The following is a 16,043-nucleotide window of genomic DNA, read 5'->3' as shown; positions in this document are numbered from 1 at the left end:
GACTCCTGCACTCTCAGTCCCCTTACCTACTCATTCACGCATTCACTCTCTATCTCTGAACACTGACCAATCAGACAATCGAAGCCGAGGGGAAGCAACCACCTTCTAGTGCAAAGAAACCAGGTTATTTTCACATCTCCCTAATGTGTCGCAGTGTCTACAGTTCAGACCCCATCTCAAACTCTTAGAGGATGCTGCTCAAACTTCAAATTTTTGCTTAAGATGTGTTTTCTCTGGACTAAACCATGAACCATGAACTCTCAGGTGCTGCAATTGTAGGAGATTACTTGCCCTGCCATCCTTTACTGTCTTACAAGAAGGATTTGAATATATGCTGTGTGGTAAACATCAACATTGTGTCATAGAGCTGTACAGCATGGAAACACTCTTTGGTCCAACTCATCCATGCCAACTGGATATCCTAATATATGTGATCCCATTTGGCCCATAACCATCTAACCCGTTCCTATTCATGTCCCCATGCAGCTGTCTTTTAAATGTTGTAATTGTACCAGCCTCCACCACTTCCTCTGGCAGCTCATTCCATAAACAGATTACCATCTGCATGAAAAAGTTGCCCTTTAGGTCCCTTTTAAATCTTCCCCTTCTCACCTTAAAACTATGCCCTCGAGTTTTGGACTCTCAAAATCCAGGAGAAAGATCTTAGCCATTCACCCTATCCACGCCCCTCATAATTTTATAAACCTCTATCAAATCACCTCACTGCTTCCGACACTCAAGGGAAAAAAAACTCCAGCCTCATCATCCTCTCCCTATAGCTCAAACCCTCCAACCCTGGCAACATCTCTGTAAATCTTTTCTGAAATCTTTCAAGTTTCACATCCTTTCTATAGCAGGGAGACCAGAATTGCATGCAGTATTCCAATAGTGGCCTAACCAATCTCCTGTACAGCCGCATCATGACCTCTCAATGCACTGACCAATAAAGGCGAGCATATCAAATGCCTTCTTCACTATCCTGTCTACCTGCAACTCCATTTTCAAGGAACTATGAACGTGCACTCCAAGGTCTCTTTCTTCAGTAACACTCACCAGGATCTCATCATTAAGTGCATAAGTCCTGCCCTGATTTGCCTTTCCAAAATGCAGCACCTCACATTTATCTAAGTTAAACTCCATCTGCCACTCCTCCCTCCATTGTTCCCAGCTGATCAAGACCCTGTGGTTATGATGTACAGGATTTATAATTCTATGATAATATCAAATAAAGATACATTAAAAACAAAACAGTGCAATAAAGGTCAGAAACAAAAATACCAAGTAGATTGCCAGAATATACTTAATAAGCGGAAAGGGAAAAATTAAACTAAAAGAATGAGAAAAAAAGAGAAAATAAAATATGTAATTAAGAGAAGAAAGTTTAATTGTAACGCATTCAGAAAAACAATATGTTGTTTGTGGAGAAGTAGACTTTAGAGTTAATGCAGAATAAAAATTAATTAATCTAAAAGAATTAAATAGATCTGTGCATAGGGTCTGGCAAGCCAAATGGTGCTAAAATTGAGAGAGACAAACTATATTGCTCATCACGAGAGACGGTGAACAACATAATGTAGCAAAGAAAAAGAATAATTAATTACATAGCAGTAATTTGTTCTAACTTAACCTTACACGACAAACTAAAATCTTTGAATGAGAGATTAGATCATGACTGGGATTAAGCAAACTATAAACTTTTGCAGCACCACAGCACACAAGTAGCTTTATAAAACTGACATCTCATTTTCAGGTATGCCTGGTGACGCTCCTGGTCTCGTCACTGAACCAGGGTTAATCCTCTCGGTTAGCAGTAATGGTGAAGCAGAGATATGAGTTAAGGTTACAGTGGTGCTGGAAAAGCACAGCCAGTTAGGTGAAATCCAAGGAGCAGGAAAATCGACATTTGGGCAGGATCCCTTCAAAAGGAATGCCGATTTTCCTGCTCCTCGGATACTGCCTGACTTGCTGTGCTTTTCCAGCATCACTCTAATCTTGACTCTGATCTCCAGCATTTGCAGTCCTCACTTTTGCCCTGAAGCAGAGATATGCTGAGCCATAAAGTTAGTTTGTGGCTGAATAAAATTCAGTTTTTTATGATAACTCACAACACTTCTTCATTGCCCATTTCTGAACTTGGAGAAATGCTCAAAATCTATCTTAATCAGCATGGTGGTAATGACACAGAATATAATTGAAGATAATCTCAATGGGAAGGTGATGCTTCATATCACAAAGACATTGCAGTCACGCCTATAAATAATTCAATGGACAAATCTATCTGCTACAATTGATTAGTGAGGACGAGGTAAAGTATAATTTTCCCTCTTGTTGATTCCCTCAGCAGTTGACTCAGGCTTGATTCATCAGGGAAAATGACTTAGGGCATTGATGATTTAGCAAAAGGGAAAATGAGCAAGTGTGCTAAACGAGTTACAACTGTACAAAATTTGAAGCTTTTACAAAGAATTTGTAACAGATTTGAATTTGTAATTCAGTCATATAGAGAAAGTTCATACAAAGCAAAACAAGCCAGATGTACTTCAACACAAATTACCATCAATAACTGCAACATTTACCCTGGAATGCCACACGGGTTCTAACGGGACCCAAATATACCTCTTGTCTAGGAATTAGTAGAACATAAGTGAAATGGAAAAGCAAACTTTGAAAGGACTACTCATGCAATGATCATGTACGAGTCACGTAACAGATTGCTAAAATTGGTTCTTGCAACCAGCAAAGAGGATTTTTGGCGTTTATAACCAGGTTCTGCTTCTCCAACTGATCCTTTGGTTGCTTGCTTCATTTAGAAATTTTTTATGATGCCTCTTTATTAGGCAGTTTTGTATAATATTCAAAATACCATCAAAATTCCTAAGAATCTTAGCCAAACAACACTGCAGAACAGACCCAGACAGATTTAGGTACTTGAAGCAAGCCTTCAAAATGCCAACACTGTGGCCCATGATGTCTCAGTGGTACAATGCTAACACAAAGCGATGTCATCAACATGACTGTAAATCATACCTTTGATCTTTAGGATCTAAAGATTTGCCTCTCTGGGGTTAAAAAGTACAGGCAAAGTATTGTGCTTTAAAATGAAGGCAGAACTGACAAGTCCTACTGATTACAATAAACTATATGATGCAAGAGTGAAATCCTTTTCTCCTGATGTGAACGATAAAATCACTCAAGAATATACATAGTTATATGGCTATAATCAAATATACTTTGGCCTCAAACCCTCTTTACAAACTACATGTTTTATCATCTTGCTGTCAATTGTCCTTAAGGAGGTGGATGAAATGACTTCACTTTTTTTCTTAAATAATACGTCGGTGACATCTTTTATATATCAGGGATACAATGTTCCATTCCCTTGAACAAAGTGGGTAGTGGTGAGAAATATGGGAAGATGTAGTATAAATGAAAAACTCAGAAGTTCAGTATTGTGAAAAAAAAGACCTTCTGAATTGCTTCTTATGGCTTAAACATTAAATGTCAGAATGCTGCTAAGGATTGGCAATTACCTTATTTGACACATTTGCATTCATTACTAGCCCACCTCACTTCTATATAGCTTCTAATTCTCTTGTCCCCAGGGAAACTAAAAACACCAATTCCCGACATGAAAGTCTGAGTGGTTACCTGATGGAGCAGTTTGCCATTTGTTTCTCTGGGCATTTATCAACTCTGTCTTTATCACCACATCCCTGCATGCCATGGGCACTGTCCTGCTCCACCTTTCATCCACAAAACTCGGCACCAGAAAACCACCAGACTCACCATATCATCAGCATTAAGGGGCTTTCAGACACATCACATCAACCCTTCCACGAGTTTACTTTGAACTTCAAGAACACTTTCAATTTGCAAGCTAATGGCAGGTGGCTTATGCAGGAGAACGCATTATCTCATGTGCAGGATGCATCACACGGCACTTAGCCCACTTTACATTTACTTGGAGGCGACCAGCCTTTGTGGCTTTTCAGTACAGAGGGAGATACAGACAGGTAGTCACAGTCAGAGCACTAAACAGTAAAAGATATAGACATGTTGTTAAACGACACTGTGTTCTGTGATTGTCACACCTACAGCATGTGTTAGTAGCTTCAGTGGCAAACACATTGCTTCAACCAAATGGTCATGACTGTAATTCAAAGGGATCCAGTCCTTAGTAAAGTATGATCAATCAGGGGATACTGCCACATTGATTCAAGGGTAATCCAAATGTTTCCCTAGTTACAGAAACTTCTGAATAATTCTGATGAATGAAATTAGAAACATTTCACACATGCAATCATAGCTGTAATTGCTGTCAAACCAAAGTAAACAGGTTATTTGCAAAGCATAAAACATATACACTTGTAGGTACTAATGGACACATGACAAATTTTATTGTCATCCTTTTGTTTGTTTCTGCGTTGCTGATTTTAAAATAAACATTCCACTTTAAACAATAAGTACAAATAGCTGGACAACAGGATAAGAAAATCTGCTGGCTAAAAAGTTAAATACAAGGAGTTTTACAATGCTCCCTGCTGAGCAAGGAGGTGTAGATACCACTATGGATACAGGATATTATGGAAAATTGGAAGAAATACTGTTTGTTTATGCTCTTCATTAAAACGTGAGTAGATAAAATACATTGAGAAACACATTAGCCTAGTTTGTAGTTAAAACAGCAGCAAAGCCTGGGAAGCAGTACAGTCTAGAATCTGGCTACCATCTTAAAGTCCTCACAAACTTATTTTGAAAAGTTTCTGTTGCAATAATCAGTGATCTGAAAGTATAAGCCACCAAGCCCTACCTTACAAACAGTCTCAGCATCCCAGGGTAGAATTGTTCTTAAGTCAATTACTTCACATGACACTCCCAGCTTCTCCTGAGCCATGCTGGCCACCTCTCTCATCACATGAACCTACAAACAGAAATAGTCAGTTTAGAATTACCGTAAACAAATTTATTTCCTGTAGTAGTTTGAACGTTTGTCAGTTACACAGGCCGTAAGGAAAAATTTAAAACAACAAACTTAATTTTCTTCACTCTCTTATTTTTGATATTTTTAATTGTTTTCTTTTCAAGAAGCCAATTATGGGATTTAGATGCCTTTTCTCATCCAGCTGAAGCCATAACTTTTTAAGTCAGACACTTACCATCATTTAAATAATAGAAAAAAATACTGTCAAAACTATTCACTTTAAAATTCAAATATTCCTTTGGACACTAGGATTGTAAATGTTACTGAATTCGCTTGCTCCTCATAGGAAAGAGGTGAGAATGAGGTTCTTATGAGGATAAAATCTTCAAGTCAAGAGCAGGAGACCTCAATCTCCTATACAAGATTTCATCAAATGCAGAAAAGTTGGCAGATTTACACTTGACTGAACATGCCAAGAAGATCCATTTTGTGAATTACATTTTTCAAGTATGAATACATCTCCATAGAATTAAGCCCTACTTAAAGGACATGACAAATTAAAAGCTAAATTGAAGTTTAAAGTACCCGATTCAAACTAATGCTATGTTTGCTGCAGCTGAGCTTTAAAATACCAAATTACAGGTATGAAGTGCTTCTCTCTTTTTTTCCTAGCAACATAAATCATGGAGGAGAATGCCAGCTGTGCCAATGAGGTACTTCCAGTTTCTACATTTACCTCAATATGTAACTATTTTGATTGAGATTCATAACTTATTGCCATTTGCTTTTTTACTGAAACTATTGCAGTATTGTTGTATGAACTCCTAACCAACAAAAAATGAACTAATGTCTTTCAAATTCATTGTACTTTTGACCCTGGATACAAATACAGATAGAATGACTGGGTTTATATCCCTTATGTGAAAACATTGTTTCAGCATATTGAGCCACCAAGGTCTTTTTTTTGTTAAAAGAAAGTTACATTCATTATTAATCTTCTTCACAGACCAGATAATTGCATTTTTAACTACAATACCTCTCAAATTAGTGACTTTTCTTCATCTCTGCCCCACCTCTCCTCCAAATACTAATTAATATGGTTACCATTGTATAATAAGAATCCACAAATACCTTTGTGGTCAGCATCCCCACTTGCACTATTGATCATATTATAAGGAACACCAGTCTGTAACTGCACATGATCTCTGACCTGCAGACACAACATACACTACTTACACATCCCACAGAATTAGCTGAAAGGCTGTTGCTACAACTTGACTTTTTTCCACAACTGTGCAGGCTGCACCTACTTCTGTAATCGTATCCAGTTATTTCCTGAGCAACCATCAGCCATCCAATACTGCCATACTTCTCACCATTGCAAGTTGCTCCTTTATTCAACTTTTCACTCTTAAACTCTATCCCCTGTCATCACTGCTTTGCTACCTCCTTCCCTGACTTCAAAATCTACTTTCTGAGCTTCCATTCAAACTGATTATCCACTTCCTTCCAACTCCTGCTAGGTAATCAGTGACCATACACTGTTCACTGCCCTATAAAGTGGTTTGATGTCTCATGGTATGGAATAAGGACCAAAGAAATGTTATTAACTGTTGTTCTATTAACAAGCCTTTTGCAGTTTCTTTTAACTTATTCAAAAAATACGAAGAACCGAAAGTATGTTACAGTCATCATTCATTTATTCCTACTTCAAAGCATTTGAAAAGATGAAAATTAATTTTGTAGCTATATTATGAAGTGCAAATGATATTTATGACTTAACATATTGTGTGTGTGTGAGACTTTTGTTGATGAAACATTTTTAACAGACCATATTTTCAGGATGGAAATGAGGCGAACAGACACTCAGTAATTAGACAGCAACCCATGAATTTGCATGTAAAGCTAGTCTTGAAACCATATAGCCAATATAATTAAAAGCAAAGCGTACTCAAAGGAACCTGGAAGGGTTAACAATTACTATAAAGTAGCTGATGGTCTAAACACACTTAACGAATAAAGTTATCCCTTAAAATCAGAACTCACTTTTTTTTACTGCTAATCATCCACATGTAAGGTCTAATACATTTTTATTCACTTTCTAGATGTGTCAGCTGTGGCTATCACTCATCCCCCAACTGAAAAGAGTTTGTGGATCAAACATTGCAAGGAATGCAAGGAATCAAGTAGAACAAGCAATCAAAACTTACTCATTAATAGCAAGCATAGTATTTCTCAATAGACATTACTTCCAGTATTTCAGAGGGTTTATGAGGAAAGCAGGAAAACTCTTAATTGTCATATACCACTACAATGTTATTTGAAGAAATACATCTAACTCTAAAGTCAGGTTCTGCTCTCAAATTTTGTAAAACACTGGTCTCAGTAACTCCTAAGGACATTCTAAATCACAGTACCCATTTGAATGCGAAGAGTTCAAACTGACTTTCAGATTTCTTCTAAAGTTTTTCTGACGCGTCTTAACCATATTTGTTGATGTAATAGCTTCCAGCAGCATCACAATGGCCGCCCTATCAACAACTCCGTTTCAAGGAGGATTGCCTGTTATCCTGTCACTCCTCCAGCTGAAAGGAGTTGCCATCTGAAATTGTCAGAGCTGTTCTTCGACTCCTAATCTCTGGTCTACTATTCCAAAACACAAGGCTTGATTTCAATTCAGTAGGAGTTGATTCCACAGCAATGAAGATGATCAGTCACATGGTTCAAATCTCATCTCAGGAAAGATAAAACAATGAATGCACTGTGCATTCTGATAGGGGACTCGGCTTTACTTAAATGGAGTAATGCTTTAAATTTGTCCTATGAAGTTTGAGGGACCATTTAACAAAACTTAGGAGAATGAGATGTGATCTCACTGACACATTCATGATTCACAGGGTGCTTGACAGGGTAGAACCAGAGAGGCTGTTTCCCCTTGTAAGAGAGTCTACGATTGGGGACATAATCTCAAAGTAAAGAGTTGCATGTTTAAGGCAGGGATGAGGAAGAACTTCTCCTCTCAGAGGGCTGTGAATCAGTGGAATTCTTTATTGCAATGGACTGTTCAGGCTGGGTGATTAGTAAGGCAATTAAGAGCTACATAGAAAAAGGCAGAAAAGTGGAGGTGACAATTATCAGATCGGCCATGATCCCACTGAACAGTGAAGAACTATGATGGGTTGAATGACCAACCTCTGACATCGTGTGGTCTTATAATACAACATAAAACAGAGCCACTCCTAGCAGCAGGATGCTACCTTTTCAAGCTGCTTGTACCATTTTAGAGTCATAGAGTCATAGAGATGTACAGCCCTTTGGTCCAACTGTCCATGCCGACCAGGTATCCCATCCCAATCTAGTCCCACCTGCCAGCACCCGGCCAATATCCCTCCAAACCCTTCCTATTCATATACCCATCCAAATGCCTCTTAAATGTTGCAATTGTACCAGCCTCCAACACATCTTCTGGTAGCTCATTCCATACACGTACCACCCTCTGTGTGAAAAAGTTGCCCCTTAGGTCTCTTTTATATCTTTCCCCTCTCACCCTAAACCTATGCCCTCCCCCACCCCAGGGAAAATACTTTGTCTATTTATCCTAATAATTTTGTAAATCTCCAAAGGTCACCACTCAGCCTCCGACGCTCCAGGAAAAACAGCCCCAACCTGTTCAGCCTCTCCCTGTAGCTCAAATCCTCCAATCCTGGCAACATCCTTGTAAATCTTTTTTGAACCCTTTCAAGTTTCACAACATCTTTCCAATAGGAAGGAGACAGGAATTGCACACAATATCCCAACAGTGGCCTAACCAATGTCCTGTACAGCTGCAACATAACCTCCCAACTCCTGTACTCAATACTCTGACCAATAAAGGAAAGCATACCAAACGCCGCCTTCACTATCCTATCTACCTGCGACTCCACTTTCAAGGAGCTATGAACCTGCACTCCAAGGTCTCTTTGTTCAGCAACACTCCCTAGGACCTTACCATTAAGTGTATAAGTCCTGCTAAGATTTGCTTTCCCAAAATGCACCACCTAGCATTTATTTAAATTAAACTCCATCTGCCACCTCACAGCCCATTGGCCTATCTGGTCAAGATCCTATTGTTATCTGAGATGACCCTCTTCGCTGCCCACTACACCTCCAATTTTGATGTCATCTGCAAACTTACCATCTTTACCTCTTATGCTCACATCCGAATCATTTACGTAAATGACAAAAAGTAGAGGACTCAGCACCGATCCTAGTGGCACTCCACTGGTCACATGCCTCCAGTCTGAAAAACAACCCTCAACCACCACCCTCTACTTTTGAGCCAGTTCTTTTGAGCTAGTTCTCCCTGTATTCTGTGAGATCTCACCTTGCTAATCAGTATCCCATGTGGAATCTTGTCGAACACCTTACTGAAGTCCATATAGATCACATCTACTGCTCTGCCCTCATCAATCTTCTTTGTTACTTCTTCCAAAAACTCAATCAAGTTTGTGAGACATGATTTCCCACACACGAAGCCATGTTGACTATCCCTAATCAGTCCTTGCCTTTCTAAATACATTTTTTTTTAGACTTACAGTGTGGAAACAGGCCCTTCGGCCCAACAAGTCCACACCGACCCGCCGAAGCGCAACCCACCCATACCCCTACATTTACCCTTACCTAACACTACGGGCAATTTAGCTTGGCCAATTCACCTGACCCGCACATCTTTGGACTGTGGGAGGAAACCGGAGCACCCGGAGGAAACCCACGCAGACACAAGGAGAACGTGCAAACTCCACACAGTCAGTCGCCTGAGTCGGGAATTGAACCCGGGTCTGCAGGCGCTGTGAGGCAGCAGTGCTAACCACTGTGCCACCGTGCCGCCCACATGTACATCCTGTCCCTCAGGATTCCCTCCAACAACTTGCCCACCACTAAGGTCAGGCTCACTGGTCTATAGTTCCCTGGCTTGTCTTTACTGCTGGTCTTCTTAAACAGTGGCACCACTTTTGCCAACCTCCAGTCTTCTGGCGCCTCACCTGTGACTATCAGTGATACAAATATCTTAGCAAGAGGCCCAGTAATCACTTCTCTAGCTTCCCACAGAGTTCTCGGGTACACCTGATTTTGTTGCTTGAAAATCTCTGCTATTTTTAAACAAAGTGAGCATGTGAAGTCAATGTGGTAGAGGAATGATGGAATTTAATAAGTTTTTCTGCAGCATACAATATCTCCACCAAACAGAATCTGTTTCATCAGAATCTCGACTGACTGAAATAAACAATACCTATGACCAAAACTGTAATAATGTCTCCAAGTTATTTCTCCAGCAAAATGTAGCGATTGGAGGATAGACACATGACACAAAATTTCACGTGTGATAGGAATCATATTGATTCTCAGAAATACACTCTCCAGGTAAGACTGATGGATGCCACTAGTCATCATCTTCATTCTGCCCTGAATTTATGGTGTCACTATAAGCTGCCATTTTTAAATACTGCTCAATGTGTCAAAAAAAACCTCTTCATCGTCCAACAGAGATTAAATAATTTTCTAACATAATGAAGAAAGATACCTTACCCAACCAAATATCCTACTGATAAGGATCTCGGAGAAGTTTTCTCACTGATATGAATGTATATGGCTTTTAAAACTACACTACTCAAAGCAACTGCGTAAAAGGGCCAACAAATCGAGACACAGTGGTCATTAACAACAATTTTAGCACATTAATTATCTTTGACCTCTAAATGCAGCACTCAAGATGGATATTCTCATGTAGCCTCTTCACTGTGTTGGTCCTCTAGGGACTATTTCAACCTACTTCCAAACTTAATACATTTCAATTGTTCAACTTTCCCAACACAGTTATTCCTACACACAATCACTTATAGGAAATTGCCACTTAGCTTTTTGTTAATCTGTTCATAACAAGGGCGACACGGTGGCTCAGTGGCTAGCACTGCTGCTTCACAGCACCAGGGTCTCGGATTCAATTCCATCCTTGGGCAACTGTCTGTGTGGAGTTTGTACGTTCTCCCCGTGTCTGCATGGGTTTCCTCCAGGTGCTCTGGTTTCCTCCCACAGTCCAAAGCTGTGCAGGCCAGGTGAGTTAGCCATGCTAAACTGCCCATAGATTAGGTGCTTTAGTCAGAGGAAAATGGGTCTGGGTGGGTTACTCTTCAGAGGGTCGGTGTGGGCTTGTTGGGCCGAACGGCCTGTTTCCTCACTGTAGGGAATTTAATCTAACCCTATGTAAATATAGCCTGTTACATTTTAATTCCAAGAATGGCTCAGTATTATTCTGTGGGCACAGAAACAAACATTTCTGGAAAAGTAATTAAACATTTGAAGGTGTGGTTAAGGTGTGTTATATCCCCTGATATAATATAGTTTGAGTCATAATCAAGAGCTTGATGAACTGCAGATTGACTCAATAGAAAGTAAACTTTTGGGAACATATGTCATAAAACAACGGCAAGTAAGATATGGATATGAAGAGGCACAATACCTCCCACTTTCCCCCTGCCCCCCCAAAAAAAACTAGAATTTGATTTACAATATATCCATTCTTAGACTGTTAAAATAGTGGTGTTTACACTAGTAATTAGTACATAATACAAGCAATGAATCTTTCAATTTCTATCACAAAGTGTCATAAACGTTTTGAGGTAATTGCAAAGTTTTTTTGAGAATGTAAACTGGAAACAACACCACATTGAATAAACATTCATATGGCTTTAACAGGTGTATTTTATCCCTTTTTTCAGAAGGAAGGTTGAGACAGAGGCTGGAATCGAACCCGGATCCCTGGACAGGGAGGCAGCAGTGCTAACCACCAAGCCACCTGTTGAGCCAGCATGCAGCCTGTAACGAGTTTATTATTTCGAGTATTTTGATCGAGTTACAGATAAGCCCTTTTTTTTGTCTATTTGTTAACTATAGTGTATGAATAAATGGTGTTTTGTTTCAAGCCTGAGAGTGTGACCAGTCGAATTGCATCCAGAATGCAATGCTTTATAAAATAAGAAAACCTTAAGGTCTTGGCTAACTCCTTGACGTATTTCGAAATGGTTTGGTCTGGGTATAGAGTCACTGAATCGTACAGCATAAAAACAGACCTTTCAGTCCAACCAGTCCATGCTGACCATAATCCCAAACTAAACTAGTCCCACCTGCCTGGGATTAGCTCATATCCCTCCAAACCTTTCCTATTCAAGTACTTATCCAAATATCTTTTAAACATTGTAAGTGTACCAGCATTCACCAGTTCCCCTGGAAATTCATTGCTCACAGAAACTCTGCCTAAATAAATTCCTATCATGTCTTTTTTAAATCTTTCTCCTCTCACCTTAAAAATATACACTCTAATCTTGAAACGTCCCATCTTAGGGAAAGACACCTGCCATTCACTTTATCTAAACCCCTCATGACTGTATAAACCTTGATAAGTTCACGCCTCAACCTCCTATGCTCCAGTGAAAGAAGTCCCAGCCTATCCAGCCTCTCTTTATAACTCAAACCCTCCTTTCCCAGCAACAGTCTGGTAAATCTCTTCTGAACCCTCTCCAGCCTAATAGTATTCTTCCTAAATCCTGGCGACAAGAAATGGACACTTTACTCCAGAAGATGCTTCATCAACATCCTATACAACCTTCATTCCAACTCATCCATGCCGACCAAATTAATCTAGCCCCACTTGCCAGCATTTGGCCCATTTGCCTCTAAATCCTTGCTTTTAAATATTGTAATTGTACCAGCCTCCACCATTTCCTGTGGCAGCTCATTCCGTATACACACCACTCTCTGCATGAAAAGAGACCCTTTTAAATCTTTCTCCTCTCACCTTAAAACTATGCCCTCTAGTTTTAGACTTCCTCCAATCCAGAGGAAAGACCTTAGCCATTCACCCTATCCATGTCCCTCATAATTTTATAAACCTCTATAAGGTCACCCCTCAGCCTCCGATGCTCCAAGGAAAAAATGTCCCAACCTAATCAGCCTCGCCCTAAAGTCCAAATCCTGCAAACCTGGCAACATCATTGTACATCTTTCCTGAGCCCTTTCAAGTTTCACAACATTTTTTCTATAGCAGGGAGACCAGAACTGCATGTAGTATTACAATAGTGGCCAAACCAATCTCCTGTACAGCCACAGCATGACCTCCCAACTCCTATACTCAATGCATTGACCAATAAGGGTGAACATACCAAATACCTTCTTCATTATCCTGTCTACTTGGGACTCCACTTTCAAGGAACAATGAACCTGCACTCCAAGGTCTCTTTATTCAGTAACACTCTCTTTAATCAGGACCTTACCTGATTTGCCTTTCCAAAATTGTGCACTTCATATTTATCTCAATTAAACTCCATCCGCCACTCCTTGGCCCATTGGCCCATCTGATCAAGGTCCCATTATGCTCTAAGGTAACCTTCTTCTTTGTTCACTATACCTCTAATTGTTGTGTCATCTATAAACTTACAAGCCATACTTCCTATGTTCTCACCCAAATCCTTTATATAAATGATGATTATTATTACATTTCATCAGAAAGAAGATCACAATAATATGAAGCTAGTGTGGATTTATGGAGTCCAGTTCTGTTCAATTAGACTGGTTCTCGTTCTTGATTCTGTTGCAATTAATAGGTAAATTTAATTATGTAAATATTTGATCTTTCAGATAAGGTAATTCACAAGAGTCTTCAGAATAAACCACGGCTCTCAGAAATTAATCGTAAATTATAATTTTTTGAAACAGTGAGACAAAAATAACTAGAAACTAATCTTCTACAGTATTACTTTTAATTAGTCATCAGCAATTATGAATATCACTTTTGTAACCGCTGTTGTTCGTGTTAAGTAATGAGATTCTCAAGAACACTGCAAACAGATCATGTAAATTTGCAAATTATACAAATCATTGTAGGCATACTAGAATTTTTAATTTTGGTATAGCTCAAAAACATCTATAAAGACTTAGTCATAGAGTAAACGGAAAGTAGATTATATTTAATGTGGAGAACTGCAATGTTCTGCGTACCAATGAAAGATCAAAAACAATTTAATGGAATAATGAAAGAAAAAACAACTTTTTAAGCATGCTAAATCTGTGTGTGATGGTTGTGTCATTTGAAATGATTGCCATATAAGACAATGTCTGCCAAGATGAGTAGAATATTAGTTTATGAACTATTCACAAATCCAAGACATTGCAAAGGTTACTGCTAGTTTATAAAATATCAGTGAAATGATTAATGCATTCTCAAAGGGACATTAAAAAGCACAGCTCAAAAGAGCAGCAGGAATGATTCATATTTTTGAATCAGTAACAATAGAAAGGTTAACTGAAACATCATGTGTCAAGAACATCCCACATAGCTACTGCAATGATGCTTTCACAGGAAGCACCAATGAAGTATTTTTGACTACACACAGAGGTTCTTATTGTCCAGATGATAGCATTGAAAAAATACTGACAAAGGATGGCCCTATCTTAACAACTGTCTCTGTTCAACAGCTACAATGTCAACTAAAAGCAAAGCAGCTCCAACAATGTCCAACTGAGAGTCCATAGAGAGTTTGCCAATGTCTTTTAGAGTCATTAGAGCCCGTAACTTTGGAGATACTGGCTCCTTACAGTCTGCAATGAGACATCTCCTTAATCACAATGTATATTATATAATTGCATTAAGCTAGTCATCAATGCTCTATTTGCCATAACTAAAATGTCTATCACCTATCATGAGAAGGCATTGAGTAGCTTGGGCTTGTAATCATTTGGGTTTAGAAAAATGAGAGGAAATCTTACTGATACATATATTATTTCTAGAAGGCTTGAAAGGATAGATGTGGAAAGGCTTTTTCCCACTGTGAGACAGTCTAGAACCCAGAGTCTATAATTTCAGAAAAAAAGGTAGCCCTTTTAAGACAGGGATGAGGAGGAATTTCTTCCCTCAGTGAGTAGTGAATCTTTCTACCACAGAGGACCTTTGAGCCTGAGTCATTAAGCATATTCAAGGTTGAGACAGACAGATGTTTAATGTGTAAGGGAATCAAGGGAATAAGACAGCAAAATAGAGTCATAGAAATGTACAGCACAGAAACAGACCCTTCAGTCCAACGTGTCCATGCCACCCAGATATCCTCGATAAGAGAAAGTGAAGACTGCAGATGCTGGAGATCAGAGTCGGGAGTGTGGTGCTGAAAAAGCACAGCAGATCCGGCAGCAACCGAGGAGCACAAGAATTGATGTTTCGGGCGAAAGTCCTTCATGAGGAATGCTCATTCCTGATTAAGGCTTATGCCCAAAACGTCGATTCTCCTGCTGCTCAGATGCTGCCTAACTTGCTGTGCTTTTACAGCACCACACTCTCAACTCAGATTATCCTAGATAAATCAAGTCCCAATTGTCACCATTTGACCGATAACCCTCTAAATCCTTTCTATTCATATACCCATCTGTCTGCCTTTTAAATGATGTGATTGCACCTGTATCCACCATTTCCTCTGGCAGACAGTAAGGTTACACTTACATTCAACTCACTGTGTCTGCACTGACTTTCCATGTAAATAAGTACCATTCTCCGACCTTTTCCCCAAATCCTGTACAATGTTTCTACTCAAATAAAGATCCAATACCTGCAATCAAACTGTCACCACTACACTGCCAGGTAGTGAATTCCAGATCTATTTTCTAAGAAATGGACACTTGCTCACATCACATTGACTTATTTTGCAAATTACTTTAAATCTGTGCTGTCTCATTCTCGGAATAGTGTTACAAAAGAGCCTTCATTTTCAATATTTTCTGAGGGATTTAATTTTTGAAGGATTGTGGAAAGTTGAATTTATTCAAAAACTTTGTGGAAAGACCTGGAATGGTTTAAAGGATACTGTGAAGATTGACTTTTCATTAAATAAAGCTTCCTAAGAATTACATGACTTTTTTTTCACATGACTGGTGATCACTGTCAAAATACCATATGATGTTGAAAACTTTTATATAATATCCTCTTAAAGGAAATCCCTGGTAAATTTCCAATCTATTGTCATTAATGACATTTCTCAACCCAGAACTTTCAGCTTTATTTCTATATTTTCTACTTAAAACTAAGAAGATCTGCAATGTGTAA

The 16,043-nt window shown here is 39.1% G+C and overlaps 1 protein-coding gene across 1 annotated transcript in view; it reads right to left on the bottom strand.

The window, feature by feature from the left end:
- Positions 1-16,043, bottom strand: part of bckdhb (branched chain keto acid dehydrogenase E1 subunit beta) — a 291,935-nt gene that overhangs the window by 162,760 nt on the left and 113,132 nt on the right. Inside the window, exon 8 of the mRNA XM_060849722.1 lies at positions 4,811-4,921. Coding sequence (XP_060705705.1) covers positions 4,811-4,921 — 111 coding nt within the window. The remainder of the gene's footprint in view (positions 1-4,810; positions 4,922-16,043) is intronic.

This window comes from Hemiscyllium ocellatum, chromosome 3 (assembly GCF_020745735.1).
Source record: "Hemiscyllium ocellatum isolate sHemOce1 chromosome 3, sHemOce1.pat.X.cur, whole genome shotgun sequence".
Classification (NCBI taxonomy): Eukaryota; Metazoa; Chordata; class Chondrichthyes; order Orectolobiformes; family Hemiscylliidae; genus Hemiscyllium; species Hemiscyllium ocellatum.
Note: the sequence above shows the minus strand (reverse complement) of the source record. Positions and strands in the feature narration are given on the sequence as shown.